General features: G+C 38.8%; 1 protein-coding gene across 1 annotated transcript in view; it reads right to left on the bottom strand.

Annotated features, from left to right (window-relative positions):
• Positions 1–15,632, bottom strand: part of RYR2 (ryanodine receptor 2 (cardiac)) — an 826,801-nt gene that overhangs the window by 373,176 nt on the left and 437,993 nt on the right. The window contains exon 17 of the mRNA XM_010860117.1: positions 10,927–11,022. Within this exon, the coding sequence (XP_010858419.1) occupies positions 10,927–11,022 (96 nt within the window). The remainder of the gene's footprint in view (positions 1–10,926; positions 11,023–15,632) is intronic.

The following is a 15,632-nucleotide window of genomic DNA, read 5'->3' as shown; positions in this document are numbered from 1 at the left end:
AGTGAAAGTGAAGTCACTCAGTCGTGCCCGACTCTTAGCGACCCCACGGACTGCAGCCTACCAGGCTCCTCTGTCCATGGGATTTTCTAGGCAAGAGTCCTGGAGTGGGGTGCCATTGCCTACTACAGTCTGTCTATAAAAACTCTGTAACCCCTTTGTTCAGGGCTCAGAGCTTAGAGTGTTAACTCCTCTGGGCCTGCCGGCATAATAAACCTGAATTCTCCAACTCTCTGAGTGTGGTGCTTGGTTTCTTGAGTACTGGTTTCTGCAACATAAAAACTTTTATAGAAATGATTTGTGAAGTTTCTAATAATGACACAGAAATGTATAATATAAACTTTCAAGACTAGATACAAAACTGGATATATATTAGGATTGCAACTATGTAAAGTATATTTATTGGTATAATAATACATACATTTCAAAAAACATCAGAAGTTATCACATCAGGATGTTAGTGTGAGTTATTGCTGGAGTATGTACAACTCAGTTTGAACTGGCAAGCCCACTTCTATGTGGATTTTTTTCACTAACTATGTACTACGGTGGTACATGATCCAAGGCTGATTTAATCTGTGGATGCAGAACTGCACATACAGAGCCAACTGTAAGGTTACACATGGATTTTCAGTAGCACAGATAGTCGGCAACCGTGAGCCCCAGGATGTTCAAGGGTCAACTGTTCTTCTCTTCCAAAATTTAGTCCACTCAATGAAAGGAGCACACAAAACTTTTAAAGTAGAAAATATTTCTAGGTTCTGGTTCAAGCCAGTGACATTGGCATGCCTGGCATGCTGCAGTCCATGGGGTCGCAAAGAGTCAGACATGACAGAGCGACTGAATGGAAAGACTAAAAGTGACGTTGGAAGATCCTGAACTCACCTCCTCCCAAGAACACACCACACCTACATGTGTATATGGAACAGTTTCATTTAAAGGAACTAAAAACTTGAGTGAGTCCTACATACCAGGCAAACATACACAAAAACCCATCTTGAATCTGGTGTGAAAGGCTTTTACACGATCTTGCTATAAACTCTACTCTCAGAGCCATTTGCCTTAAAATGTTTATGGCTGTAACTTCCTGAATTGTTTACATTGTCATGAGAAAGAAAAATCTTTGAGGATGTAACGAAGTGTCTGGAAAGAACTTAATGATACTGGAAACATCCAAGTGCTGGGATGGGACAGTATGCTCCTCACAGTGTTTCCTGCAGGTGAAGTATAATGGCTCAGTTTGCTTTTTATCATGAGACTTACATGCTTGTTACTTGGCTTCTAAAACTAGGAGAGCTCCATCTGGGATCAAACTTAACTGCCCTACTTTCTGATCATGGCTCATGCCCAAGGCTTTCCAGGATTGAACCAAATTTGTTGAGAGTCTGTATGGAAAAACTGGAAATAAGCCACAGAGCAGAAGTCTTGTATTTGGCCTAACTTTGCCTACCAGGAAGAATCTAATCAGGAGATTTTACCCAGAGTCACTGGTAAACTTTCACCAGTCCATTTCAGAGAAGGAGTGAAAAGAATCAGACTGGTAGCGACTCTAACACAGGAGACCCTCTGGAATCAGTTGTGAGAAATAATACATGCAAAGTTTTTAGAACAGGGTTTGGATCCAAGTATTGTTATATAAACACCTGTTACTATTTTATGGTTGTAACAAAATTACATAAGAAACAAATAAAGTGAAATAAAAAGGACCAGTAAGGAAACATTATAAACTATGTTTCCCTTTAAACAGAGGATAAAAATTAAAAAATAGAAAAAAGTAGAGAAATGCTGAATGTACAACTCTGATTAGAAGAAAATTTCAGGAAAAAATAAAAACCCATTGATCAGCAGCAACACAGAAAAGCTCATGTGTAAATCAACTATACTTCAACAAAGTTAAAAATAAAAGGTGAAACTTCATTTCTGTCCATGGCAATGGGACAGAAGTTCAGTACCCAAGAGGACTAGAAACCAATCCTGTAAAATGTAGAGATCACTGTGATTTTGTTTTTAATACGCAATTTTTATTAAGTGAGTCCTTCCTGGATTATACAGCTATTGTAAGAAAAGATTTCCTCTTTTATTTCTCTAGTTAACCAGGATTCTGTAGAGTAGATGAGTCTCAGTCATTCAGCTGTGTCCAACACTTTGCAGTCCCATAGACTGTAGCCCACCAGGCTCCTCCATCCATGGGATTCTCCAGGCAAGAATACTGCTATTTCCTCCTCCAAGGGGTCTTCCAGATCCAGGAACTGAACCCATGTCTCCTACATCTCCTGCACTGGCAGGCAGATTCTTTACCACTGTGTCACCTGGGAAGCCCGGATTTTGTGGAATGCCACCCTAAAAGACTACATGCAGGGAGAAACAAAAACAGCAAAAGGAGTGAACACTCCCATCTTCAAACCAACTATGGAGACTCTAAGGAGGCAGGATGGAAACCTGAATTCTAGGAACTGCCCAAGAAAACCCCTGGGAGACAAAGGCTCTCTTGAATTGGTGGAGATACTGGCTGCAGCCTGGACGGAGACCAGGTACCCAGGACAGGTGGGACAAGTCTTAATATAAGGCTGCTGTCAAACAACTGCTTACCCTTGGCTGCAAAATGGGTAGCAGCAGCCCAGGAGGCTGGAGCCAGTATAATTTTAGGAGAGTACTAGAATCCTCCAAGGACAGGGAAGCGACCATAACAGGTGCCAAGTGACCACCCGCCCTTGGGAATTCACCCTTTCACATACTCCTCAACTAAATTTTTAGGTGGCTGGTTAGTTAGAGCCTAGGGAGACCACTTCTGTATATATGCTCCTTTATGAGGTATAAAGACCTGGCCATTTTTTCTATAAAAGCCATCTTTCTAAAGGAGCCCCTAAAGTCAGGAACAAGACAAGGGTGCCCATTCTCAACAATACTATTCAACATAGTTTCGTAAGTTTTAGCCACAGCAATCAGAGAAGAAAAATAACTAAAAGGAATCCAGATTGAAAAAGAAGTAAAACTCTCACTGTTTGCAGGTGACATGATCCTCTACATAGAAAACCCTAAAGACACCACCAGAAACCTACTAGAGCTAATCAATGAATATAGTAAAGTTGGAGGATATAAAATTAACACACAGAAATCCCTTGCATTCCTATAAACTAACAATGAGAAAACAGAAAGAGAAATTAAGGAAACAATTCCATTCACCACTGAAACAAAAAGAATAAAATAATTAGGAATAAATCTACTTAAAGAAACAAAAGACCTACATATCAGTTCAGTTCAGAATCTCACTCATGTTTGACTCCTTGCAATCCCATGAATTGCAGCACGTCGGGCCTCCCTGTCCATCACCAACTCCCAGAGTTCACTCAGATTCACATCCATCGAGTCAGTGATGCCATCCAGCCATCTCATCCTCTGTCTCCTCCTGCCCCCAATCCCTCCCAGCATCAGGGTCTTTGTCAATGAGTCAACTCTTTGCATGAGGTGGCCAAAGTATTGGAGTTTCAGCTTTAGCATCAGTCCTTCCAATGAACACCCAGGACTGATCTCCTTTAGGATGGACTGGTTGGATCTCCTTGCAGTCCAAGGGCCTCTCAAGAGTCTTCTCCAACACCACAGTTCAAAAGCATCAATTCTTCGGCGCTCAGCTTTCTTCACAGTCCAACTCTCACATCCATACATAACCACAGGAAAAACCATAGCCTTGACTAGACAGACCTTTGTTGGCAAAGTAATGTCTCTGCTTTTCAATATGCTATCTAGGTTGGTCATAACTTTTCTTCCAAGGAATAAGCGTCTTTTAATTTCATAGCTGCAGTCACCATCTGCAGTGATTTTGCAGCCCCCCAAAATAGAAAACTATAAAACACTGATGAAAGAAATCATGCTGTTGCTGCTACTGCTGCTAAGTCACTTCAGTCGTGTCCGACTCTTAGCAACCCCATGGACTGCAGCCTACCAGGCTCCTCCATCTGTTGGATTTTCCGGGCAACATAGATGACACAAATAGATGGAGAAATATACCATGTTAATGGATCAAAAGAATCAATATGGTGAAAATGAGTAAAGTACCCAAAGCAATCTATAGATTCAATGCAATCCCTATCAAGCCACCAACGGTATTTTTCACAGAACTAGAGCAAATAATTCCACAATTTGTATGGAAATACAAAAACCCTCGAATAGCCAAAGCAATCCCGAGAAAGAAGAACAGAATTAGAGGAATCAACCTTCCTGACTTCAGAATATACAACAAAGCTACAGTCATCAAGACAGTATGGTACTGGCACAAAGACAGAAATATAGATCAATGGAACAAAATAGAAAGACCAGAGATAAATCTATGTACCTATGGACACCTTATCTTTGACAAAGGAGGCAAGAATATACAATGGAGAAAAGAAAATCTCTTTAACAAGTGGTGCTGGGAAAACTGGTCAACCACCTGTAAAAGAGTGAAACTAGAGCACTTTCTAACATCTTACACAAAAATAAACTCAAGATGGATTAAAGATCTAAATGCTGCTGCTAAGTCACTTCAGTCGTGTCCGACTCTGTGTGACCCCATAGACGGCAGCCCACCAGGCTCCCCCGTCCCTGGGATTCTCCAGCCAAGAACACTGGAGTGGGTTTCCATTTCCTTCTTCAATGCATGAAAGTGAAAAGTCAAAGTGAAGTCACTCAATCGTGTCCGACCCTCAGCGACCCCACGGAGAGCAGCCTGCCAGGCTCCTCTGTCCATGGGATTTTCCAGGCAGGAGTACTGGAGTGGGGTGCCATTGCCTTCACCAATCTAAAGATCTAAATGTAAGACCAGAAACTGTAAAACTCCTAGATGAAAACATAGACAAAACACTCTCTGACATAAATCACAGCAGGATACCCTGTAACCCACCTCCCAGAGTAACGGAAATAAAAGCAAAAATAAACAAATGAGACCTAATTAAACTTAAAAGCTTTTGCACAATGAAATAAACTATAAGCAAGGTGAAAAGACAGCCTTCAGAATGGGAGAAAATAATAGCAAATGAAGCAACTGACAAAGAATTAATCTCAAACATATACAAGCGGCTCATGCAGCTCAATTCCAGAAAAATAAACGACCCAATAAAAAAATGGGCCAAAGAACTAAATAGACATTTCTCCAAAGAAGACATACAGATGGCTAAACAACACATGAAAAGACGCTCAACATCACTCATTGTCAGAGAAATGCAAATCAAAATGACAATGATGTACCGTCTCACGCTCATCAGAATGGCTGCTATCAAAAAGTGTACAAACAATAAATGCTGGAGAGGGTGTGGAGAAATGGAAGCCCTCTAACACTGTTGGTGGGAATGCAAACTAGTACAGCCACTATGGAGTACAGTGTGGAGATTCCTTTAAAAACTGGAAATAAAACTGCCTGCATTTCAGTTCAGTCGCTAAGTCATGTCCGACTCTTTGCGACCCCATGAATCACAGCACACCAGGCCTCCCCATCACCAACTCCTGGAGTTCATTCAAACTCATGTCCATTGAGTCGGTGATGCCATCCAGCCATCTCATCCTCTGTCATCCCCTTCTCCTCCTGCCCCCAATCCCTCCCAGCATCAGAGTATTTTCCAATGAGTCAACTCTTCCCATGAGGTGGCCATAGTATTGGAGTTTCAGCTTCAGCATCAGTCCTTCCAATGACGACCCAGCTGGCCCAGCTGGGCCAGCAGTGTAATCCCACTGCTGGGCATACACACCGAGGAAACCAGAATTGAAAGAGACACGTGCACCCCAATGTTCATTGCAGCACTGTTTACAATAGCTAGGACATAGAAGCAACCTAGATGTCCATTGGCAGACAAATCATAAGAAAGCTGTGGTACACATACACAATGGAATATTACTCAGCTATTAAAAAGAATGCGTTTGAATCAGTTCTAATGAGGTGGATGAAACTGGAGCCTATTATACAGAGTGAAGTAAGCCAGAAAGAAAAACACCAATACAGTATATTAATGCATATATATGGAATTTAGAAAGATGACAACAATGACCCTATTATGTGAGACAGCAAAGGAGACACAGATATAAAGAACAGACTTTTGGACTCTGTGGGAGAAGGCAAGCATAGGATGATTTGAGAAAATAGCATTGAAACATGTATATTACCATATGTGAAATGGATGACCAGTCCAAGATCGATGCATGAAACAGGGCACTCAAACCCGATGCACTGGGACAACCCTGAGTGATGGGATGAGGAGGGAGGTGGGAGGGGGTCAGGATGAGGGACACATGTACACCCATGGCTGGTTCATGTCAATGTATGGCAAAAACCACAATATTGTAAATTAATAGCCTCCAATTAAAATAAATAAATTTATTAAAAAATAAAAAGCCAGTCATGCTCTCAGCCTAGTCACTTTCAGTTTTCCTTCACACTTTAATGCCTATTGTTAGAAATAAGTTATGTGGTTAAACAGTAAGTATGGGAAATGATTATAAAATAAATTCTATGTGGCAAAGTGGTAATTTTTCTCTAATATGAGACAGTTGAACATTTATATTTCAAGAACTATTTTCTAGAAAAGTAGTTTGCCATCAATCCCATACACGGGCTTGTAGAAAGGCATTGTGAAATAGGATAAAGACTGTGGATAACCCAGTAACTTGAATCATGTTTGCATTCAGAAAAGAATGTTCTTGTTCATTTGGACTTTACTTTGGGAGAATTCGTTTTTCATTTTTCACATTCAAAATACAGGAAGCCCTCCAAATCCAGATTCCCCATTCTCTTCCCTCTTTTTCCTTTCCAGTTACAACTTAATGCTTTACTAAATACTGTGGGCTGTATACGGACTGTTTTAGTGTCATTCAAAAATGCCTAATTTTTGACAAGAGTCTTAGCTAACTATCAAATTAGTAATCTTTAACTTCTAATGCTGCTGCTGCTGCTAAGTCACTTCAGTCGTGTCCAACTCTGCGACTCCATAGACGGCAGCCCACCAGGCTCCCCCGTCCCTGGGATTCTCCAGGCAAGAACACTGGAGTGGGTTGTCATTTCCTTCTCCAATGCATGAAAATGAAAAGTCAAAGTGAAGTCGCTCAGTTGTGCCCGACTCTTAGCGACCCCATGGACTGCAGCCTACCAGGCTCCTCCATCCATGGGATTTTGCAGGCAAGAGTACTGGAGTGGGGTGCCATCATGATTTCAAACATTTACAGTGACTATCATTGAAAAATATAGATTCTGTTCCCCTATATTTAGTGACCCATCAGCATTAAACATCATTTACATATCTTGATGACCCAAGATCATTATTAAAAACATCAATCACTATAATGTGCTCGAGGTGAAATCTCTGGATGCAAATAAATGATCACTGTGTGGTATTACAGAGTCAAACACGTATTGATCCCAAAAACTATCATAGAAGATCTTCTTTAAAAGGTCTCCAATATCACCGTGATTCTGATTCAGTGTTTCTTATATGGTTCAGGTACATGATCTCCTGGGTTTAACGTAGCTGACTTTCTGCAAAATCAAAGGCTTTCAATCAAGAGCTAAAGACACTTTTTTATGGCTATCTCCTAGAAAATGGTCTCTTTCTCTGGTATCACTGGTGTTGCTTGGATTGCTAGTATCACTTTAGAAGGTTAGCTATATCTACATCCCTAATACTGGATCTCATACAATATCCTGTGAGCCCATACTCTTTCTAACTCAACTGATTACACCTAAGTAGATAGTAAGGTGGAGGACTTTCCTAAACACAATCTTCTGTGACAAATTATTCCAGTAGCTACAAAGCTTTTCCTTTGAAAAATGACTGGTTTACGCTCTGTACGAAATAGCTGTGACATCTTTGGACGCTTTAAATTGCCATGCTTGTAGGTAACAAAAGCTGTACTGTATGTCAGCGCAAAACTCTGTCAATTCAGGACCACTCTCAGCCCCTTATTTTACTTAAACCCAGAAGGAACACCATTCTTGGCACTTGCTAAGTATAGGAGGAATTAGCAGGAATCCACAAGAAGCCCACTTTGATCCCTGCAAAACTATCTGGGGGAACAGACTATATAAAAGATAAGAAAAAAATAGTCAGCCTCCTGAGCAGCTGATTGTTCTTAACCACCTTCTGAAAAAGTATCTTAAGGGCTGAAAAAAATTCTAAAGAAACACCGAGCCTGAGTGGATTACATCAACTCAATCAACAGTATTTTTTATACAAATCTTGTCTTTTCAATTAAATTTGGCCCAGGCACAGAATCACACAGGAAGTTTGGGACATTTTCTAATTTATGCCCTCCAGACACAGAATCACACATGAAGTTTGGGACATTGTCTAATTTATCCCCCCATACCCCACCAAAAAAATGCATAATGGATATTCTTATAAACTGATTAGATAGTCTAATAAGGCTTTATGCAGTGGTGATATTGGGCAACTTTAGATAATGCAGAACATTAAAAAAAAGAAGAAAGCTGCCTATTTCTATCACATAGACTCTATACTGTTTGAAACTAGAAGGCTGATGATGCTGAAGACTTCGCCTTGATGCCAACCAATCTGACAACTGTGCATGAGCGGATCATGCACTCTGCGGCTCCCACCCCCACTTTTGTTGATGGCTTCCCCGAAAGCCATCACACTCACACTTTGGAGTGTGAGCTGCCCATTCCACCAGCCTGGCATCCTGCAATAAATGCTGGATTTATTTAATGTTGGTTCAATCCAACCCAGTGTCCATAGACTGGCTTTACTGTGTGAGGACAAGTGGACCCAAGTTTTGTTTGTTAAAAAGGTCAAAGGATGCTCTGCTCTGTTTTTTCCTTCTCTTTCTCCCCTTTTCCTTTGAGTTTTTTTTTTTTCTTTTTGCTGCGCATATTTTAAAAAGTGAAGCAACGTATAGAACTCATACTTCATGCTGAAGGTTGCTCTGTTCCTTTCTCTTTCTACATGCTCCCTGGGCCAGTGAAAGACACCAGCATACTCTTTTTTGTATACACTGGAACTTGCCAATAACTCTAGATGCTTTGAATCAAGAATTTATCCATTTTTGCAATCCCTGCCATCATCTTACTACTATCTGATCACTTCCTCATAGTAGCTTTTCAGTTTTTCCTTAATGAATATATTCTATATTGATTCATAGTCATCTCATTCACACTGTGGTACCCTGAAATCTTTGTCTCATAATTATTATACCTTTTTATCTCAACAATCTGCTTTTTTATTTTTGTCACCCAATGATCCAGCAATGCCTTAGAACTCAGTGTTACTCAAATTTCTCTTACATTAGATTTCTAAGTTATTCAATCTTAAACTCTGAAATTCTGTTCTCTGACTTAAAACCAACCTCCTTTGACCACAACTATCTGTACTTCTATCTCTCTAGTCATTCAACTTCAACAAACATGTCCCTGAATGGGTCTCTATCCTACACAGCCATGGAATTATTTCTGTATTGAGAAGTATTTTCTTAAGTGAATTTAACCATTCATTCAACAAATGCTATAAAGTACCTACTAGGTGCCAGACAGTATGGTAGATGCAAAGAACACAAAGATGAATAAAACTGAGCCCCCGACTTGAAGGAGTTCACCACTAGTATAGGCAATGGAGAGGAAATATAAGTAACAGAAGTGGGCATTAGTACTATAGAAGAGCAACTAATGGAATACTATGTGAACTGACGTAGGAGCAATAGACTCAGCTTGGGATGTCCTTGAGGCAAACTGCTGTACCACAGAATGCATGGGTACATCTCCACAACATCAATACAAAAATAACGTTCTTGTTAGACACAGACATATCTGATTGTATGGTCTTTAACTATTTTACAATGATGCAGACTTTTATTTGTATTTACTAAAGCCCTTTAAAATAAATTAGTGACTGAATCTCACAAATATACTGAATGAAAGAAACCAGACACACAAAAATTTATTCTGCATGATTCCAGTTACACAGAGTTCAAAAATTGGCAGAATAAATCTATGACATTAATACTTAGGTGCTGGGGCAGAGGAGTGAATGAGTGGAAGAAGGTTCTGGAAGAAGGTTCCAGGGTATGTTTCTTATAGGTGATAATATTCTGTTTGTTAACCGGTTGTTACATAAATACATCCTATTTGTGAAAACGAACTGATCTGTACACTTATATTTACAAACTTTTCTATAGAAATACAAATTTCAATACAAAGTAAAAGGAATGAAGACTTGGAATAGCAAGTTAAATGCTATTAAATGCTAACAGTAAATATCTCTGGTTGATGGGAACATGATTAACTTTTGAAAAAGCATTTCTATGCTTTTGTATCTTCCAACTTAGTAACAATAATCACATATTATGATTTGACTCTGAATAAAAATACTATTGTTCAAAAAAATTAAAAAATAAACTATTATCCTATACGATTTAGAAACCCATTTTTTTTCCCCAATCTGTCCACATAATTAAAGAAAAATTTTAAATGGGAATTCCAAACCAATCTATTTTTTTTCAAATTAAATTCACTTAAACTAAAAAACAAAAACAATTCACCCAAACAAATATTTTTATCTGTAGAGTATTGTAAGGTGCTAAATTGGAAAAGGAAATGGTAACCCACTCCAATATTCTTGCCTGGAGAATTCCATGGACAGAGGGGCCTGGCAGGCTAGAGTCCATGGGGTCACAAGAGTCGGACACCACTTAATGACTAAACCACCAATGTATTAGTACATTAGGAAGAGTTGATTTGAAAAATAATGAGAATTCTGGCACTTCAGTGGCTTTCTGAACTTCATTCTTTTATAAATGCAAATGATGAAGATACTCTTACATTGCTTTTCAGAAATAATTAATGAAAATACCAATGATTTCAGCCATCAGTAAAAATTGAATCTATTTGTATGTCTTAAATGACATAAAATAGAAAAAAAGGTATACTATATCATAAAAAGGAGATATTGGAAAACATACCAGAAGAAGCTTCCAGTCTTTCCAGTCGGCTGATTAACCAGTCAAGGGAGCCAGAAAATTGAGCACAGTTTTTACGATTTCCTCTAATTAATGCCGCTGCAAAAGAAAAAGCAGATTTTACGGTTATGTGATTTTCTAATTCAAAACCAAAGTAAGCCCATAGTAGGCACAAAATATTGGATCAAAAACATAATACATTAATTTTATACCAAAAACACATACAAATACACACACACACACACACACACACACAAACACACACATACACATAAAATTGAACTGATATTTATTAATGGGGACTGTAAAAACACTTCTTATTAGAAGAAATACATTTTGAGAACGTAACATTTCATATTTCAAGTAATAATGAAGGGTAATGGAAAAACTAGTCCTGGGATTTTCCCCATTTGGGTTCTAATACTCATTGCTTTTAATTAGCTGTGAAAAATTATTTAATTTCCTTAGAGTTCAATTTTCTCACCTATATAATGAAGAAGTTAAGAGAACATCAGTTTTTCTGAAAAAGTACCACAAGATACTAGAAGACACAACAGGTAAGTGTAACAAACCTACAAAGATGTATCATCAAATTTTTATAGGAAAAAACAGGGTGTGAGGGCAGATGGCTAATGAGTTTGAAAACCTTCCCCCCACCCCACATCTCTTCTTTCCATTTAGAGATTCACAATGCATATGAAAGACTCTAGAAACTACTTTCTGCAGTAAAGTTACCTATTTCAACTTTTTTTTAACCTAGTAGTGTCTTCTACACCTCTCGAACCAAAGAACCCATTTTATCTGAAATGCCTATGTGACCTTTATGATATCTTTCAACCTAATTGATATATTCAATTTAAAACTCGTTTCTCAGCAAAAAAAGACACAGATGTATAGAACAGTCTTTTGGACTCTGTGGGAGAGGGAGAGGGTGGGATGACTTGGGAGAATGGCATTGAAACATGTATAATATCATATAACAAATGAATCACCAGTCCAGGTTCAATGCAGGATACAGGATGCTTGGGGCTGGTGCACTGGGATGACCCAGAGGGATGGTACTGGGAGGTGGGTTCAGGATGGGGAACATGTGTACATCCATGGTGGATTCATTTGATGTATGGCAAAACCAATACAATATTGTAAAGTAATTAGCCTCCAATTAAAATAAATAAAACTCATTCCTAAATCATTCAGTTATTTTAAAGGAAATATGGTAAATATTTTATGTAAGTTCTACTCTTATGCCCATAAGATTGTTCAGAAACTGTATAACTGCTTAAAAATGGCAAATGATGTTTTTTTTTGTTTGTTAGTTTTTTTGTTTTTCACTTTTATTTTTTTTTATTTGCTACTCAGTTTATTTTTTTTAATTTTACATATAATATATTCAATGTGAAAAATATGTTCCTATAAGAAAAAAATCACAATTTTAAAATCTGGTAGTGCCAGGAGGTAGTTTAAAGAACTGAAGTTTGAGAATGCCACCTGTTCATCTCCTTGTTAAGAGCAACAGGGTTCAATGAAACTAAAATACTTCATATTTCCTCTTTTTTCCTCCCAAAAGCTGTTACCTGGCCTGAGAGGAACAAAAGCAATAATGACACAAAAGACAAGAAGGCTTAGGTTTGTTCAACTACATAAGAAAAGCTCATTTGTGAATGCAGCCCCATAACATTTGTACAAATATTACAAGGTGATGCATTCAGTAACATTTGTACAAATATTACAAGGTGATGCATTCAATTACTTAGGCTCTTCTCCAGCTCTGGAACCAATAAGAGCCAGTAACCAGAGTTCCAAAGAATAGCAAGAAGAGATAAGAAAGCCTTCCTCAGTGATGAATGCAAAGAAATAGAGGAAAACAATAGAATGAAAAAGACTAGAGATCTTTTCAAGAAAATTAGAGATACCAAGGGAACATTTCATGTAAAGATGGGCTCGATAAAGGACAGAAATGGTATGGACCTAACAGAAGCAGAAGATACTAAGAAGAGGTGGCAGGAATACTGAGAAGAACTGTACAAAAAAGATCTTCATGACCCAGATAATCACGATGGTGTGATCACTGACCTAGAGCCAGACATCCTGGAATGTGAAGTCAAGTGAAAGTGAAAGTGAAGTCCCTCAGTCCTGTCCAACTCTTTGCGACCCCATGGACTGTAGCCTATCAGGCTACTCCATCCGTGGGATTTTCCAGGCAAGAGTACTGGAGTGGATTGCCATTTCCTTCTCCAGGGGATCCGCCTGACTCAGAAATCGAACCTGGGTCTCCCGATAGGAAACATCACTAAGAACAAAGCTAGTGAAGGTGACGGAATTCCAGTGGAGCTATTTCAGATCCTAAAAGATGATGTTGTGAAAGTGTTGCATTCACTATGCCAGCAAATTTGGAAAACTCAGCAGTGGCCACAGGACTGGAAAAGGTCAGTTTTCATTCCAATCCCAAAGAAAGGCAATGCAAAAGAATGTTCAAACTACCATACAATTGTACTCATCTCAAACACTAGCAAAGAAATGTTCCAAATTCTCCAAGCCAGGCCTCAACAGTACAAGAACTGTGAACCTCCAGATGTTCAAGCTGGATTTAGAAAAGTTAGAGGAACCAGAGAGCAAATTGCCAACATAGGTTGTATCATCAAAAAAGCAAAAGAGTTCCAGAAAAACATCTATTTCTGCAACACTGACTATGCCAAAGCCTTTGACTAGGTGGATCATAGCAAACTGTTAGAACTGAATATGGAACAACAGACTGGTTCCAAGTCGGGAAAAGATTATGTCAAGCTTGTATATTGTCACCCTGCTTATTTAACTTATATGCAGACTACATCATGAGAAATGCCAGGATGGATGCAGCACAAGCTAGAATCAAGATTCCCAGGAGAAATATCAATAACCTCAGATATGCAGATGACACCATCCTTATGGCAGAAAGCAAAGAAGAACTAAAGAGCCTCTTGATGAAATTGAAACAGGAGAGTGAAAAAGGTGGCTTAAAAATCAACATTCAAAAAACTAAGATCATGGCATCTGGTCCCATAACTTCATGGCAAATAGATGGGAAAACAATGGAAACAGTGGCAAAATTTATTTTTGGGGGCTCCACAATCACTGCAGATGGGGACTGTAGCCATGAAATTCAAAGACGCTTCCTCCTTGGAAGAAAACTTACGAACAACCTAGACAGTATATTAAAAAGCAGAGACATTACTTTGCGAACAAAGGTCCGTCTAGTCAAAGCTATGGTTTTTCCAGTAGTCCTGTATGGATGTGAGAGTTGGACTGTGAAGAAGACTGAGCACCGAAGAATTGATGCTTTTGAACTGTGGTGTTGGAGAAGACTCTTGAGAGTCCCTTGGACTGCAAGGAGATCCAACCAGTCAATGGTAAAAGAAATCAGTCCTGAATATTCATTTGAAGGACTGATGCTGAAGCTGAAGCTCCAATACTTTGGCCATCTCATGCGAAGAGCTGACTCATTTGAAAAGACCCTGATGCTGGGAAAGATTGAAGGCAGGAGAAGGGGACGAGAGAGGATTAGACGGTTGGATGCCATCACTGACTCGATGGACATGAGTTTGAGTAAGCTCCAGGAGTTGAAAATGCACAGGGAAGTCTGGCGTGCTGCACTCTGTAGGGTCACAAAAATTCTGACGTGACTGAGTGACTGAACTGAATTGCTATTAACAGAGTGAAAAATGTTAACTAAACATTCCTTCCAAAACATTCAAAGAGAATATAAAAAATAAGTAGAACAGAAAAAAGAAATAGAGCAATAAAAGTAGACATTAATAAGTTAGAAATAAAAAAAAATAAGTTAGAAATAGTAGAAGTGATCTATGTAATAAATTGAAATAATAGGACTGATCAACACTCTCAAGGACTCCCTCCCTTCAAAATATAAGCTAAATGCCAATAACTTTAATCAAGAAAAAAAAAGGACATAATTAAGAGGAACAGGAATCATACACAGCCACTTATTGCTGTACTGAAATTTTTAAACATTTAGAAAAAGGATGACTTTCAAATAATTTTTTCATGAAAATTGACCCAAAGAAGAAAATCTAAATAGAATAACAAACAATGAGTAATATTTAGAAGTATGTCAAAGTCAAAAACATTTTTTCTAAATTCAGGAAATAAGTCACTGCTATGTTAAACTGTTCCAAAGTAAAGAAACTAAGAAAACCCTTCCAATATATTTTATCAAGACAGCATAACTTTGCTATCTACACCTAATAAAGAGGGTATGCATATCAGAAAACTAAAGGAAACTCTTAGCTATGAATACATATCCCCAAATCTTATACAAGGAGGCAATTTATAAATAACTATCAGTCCGTCTAGGCTAATAGTCAAGGCTATGGTTTTTCCAGTGGTCATGTATGGATGTGAGAGTTGGACTGTGAAGAAAGCTGAGCACTGAAGAACTGATGCTTTTGAACTGTGGTGTTGGAGAAGACTCTTGAGAGTCCCTTGGACTGCAAGGAGATCCAACCAGTCCATTCTAATGGAGATCAGCCTTGGGTGTTCTTTGGAAGGACTGATGCTAAAGCTGAAACTCCAGTACTTTGGCCACCTCATGCGAAGAGCTGACTCATTGGAAAGGACTCTGATGCTGGGAGGGATTGGGGGCAGGAGGAGAAGGGGACGACAGAGGATGAGATGGCTGGATGGCATCACTAACTCAATGGACCTGAGTTTGAGTG

This window comes from Bison bison, unplaced genomic scaffold (assembly GCF_000754665.1).
Source record: "Bison bison bison isolate TAMUID 2011002044 unplaced genomic scaffold, Bison_UMD1.0 scf7180017864462, whole genome shotgun sequence".
In the NCBI taxonomy this organism is placed as follows: domain Eukaryota; kingdom Metazoa; phylum Chordata; class Mammalia; order Artiodactyla; family Bovidae; genus Bison; species Bison bison.
Note: the sequence above shows the minus strand (reverse complement) of the source record. Positions and strands in the feature narration are given on the sequence as shown.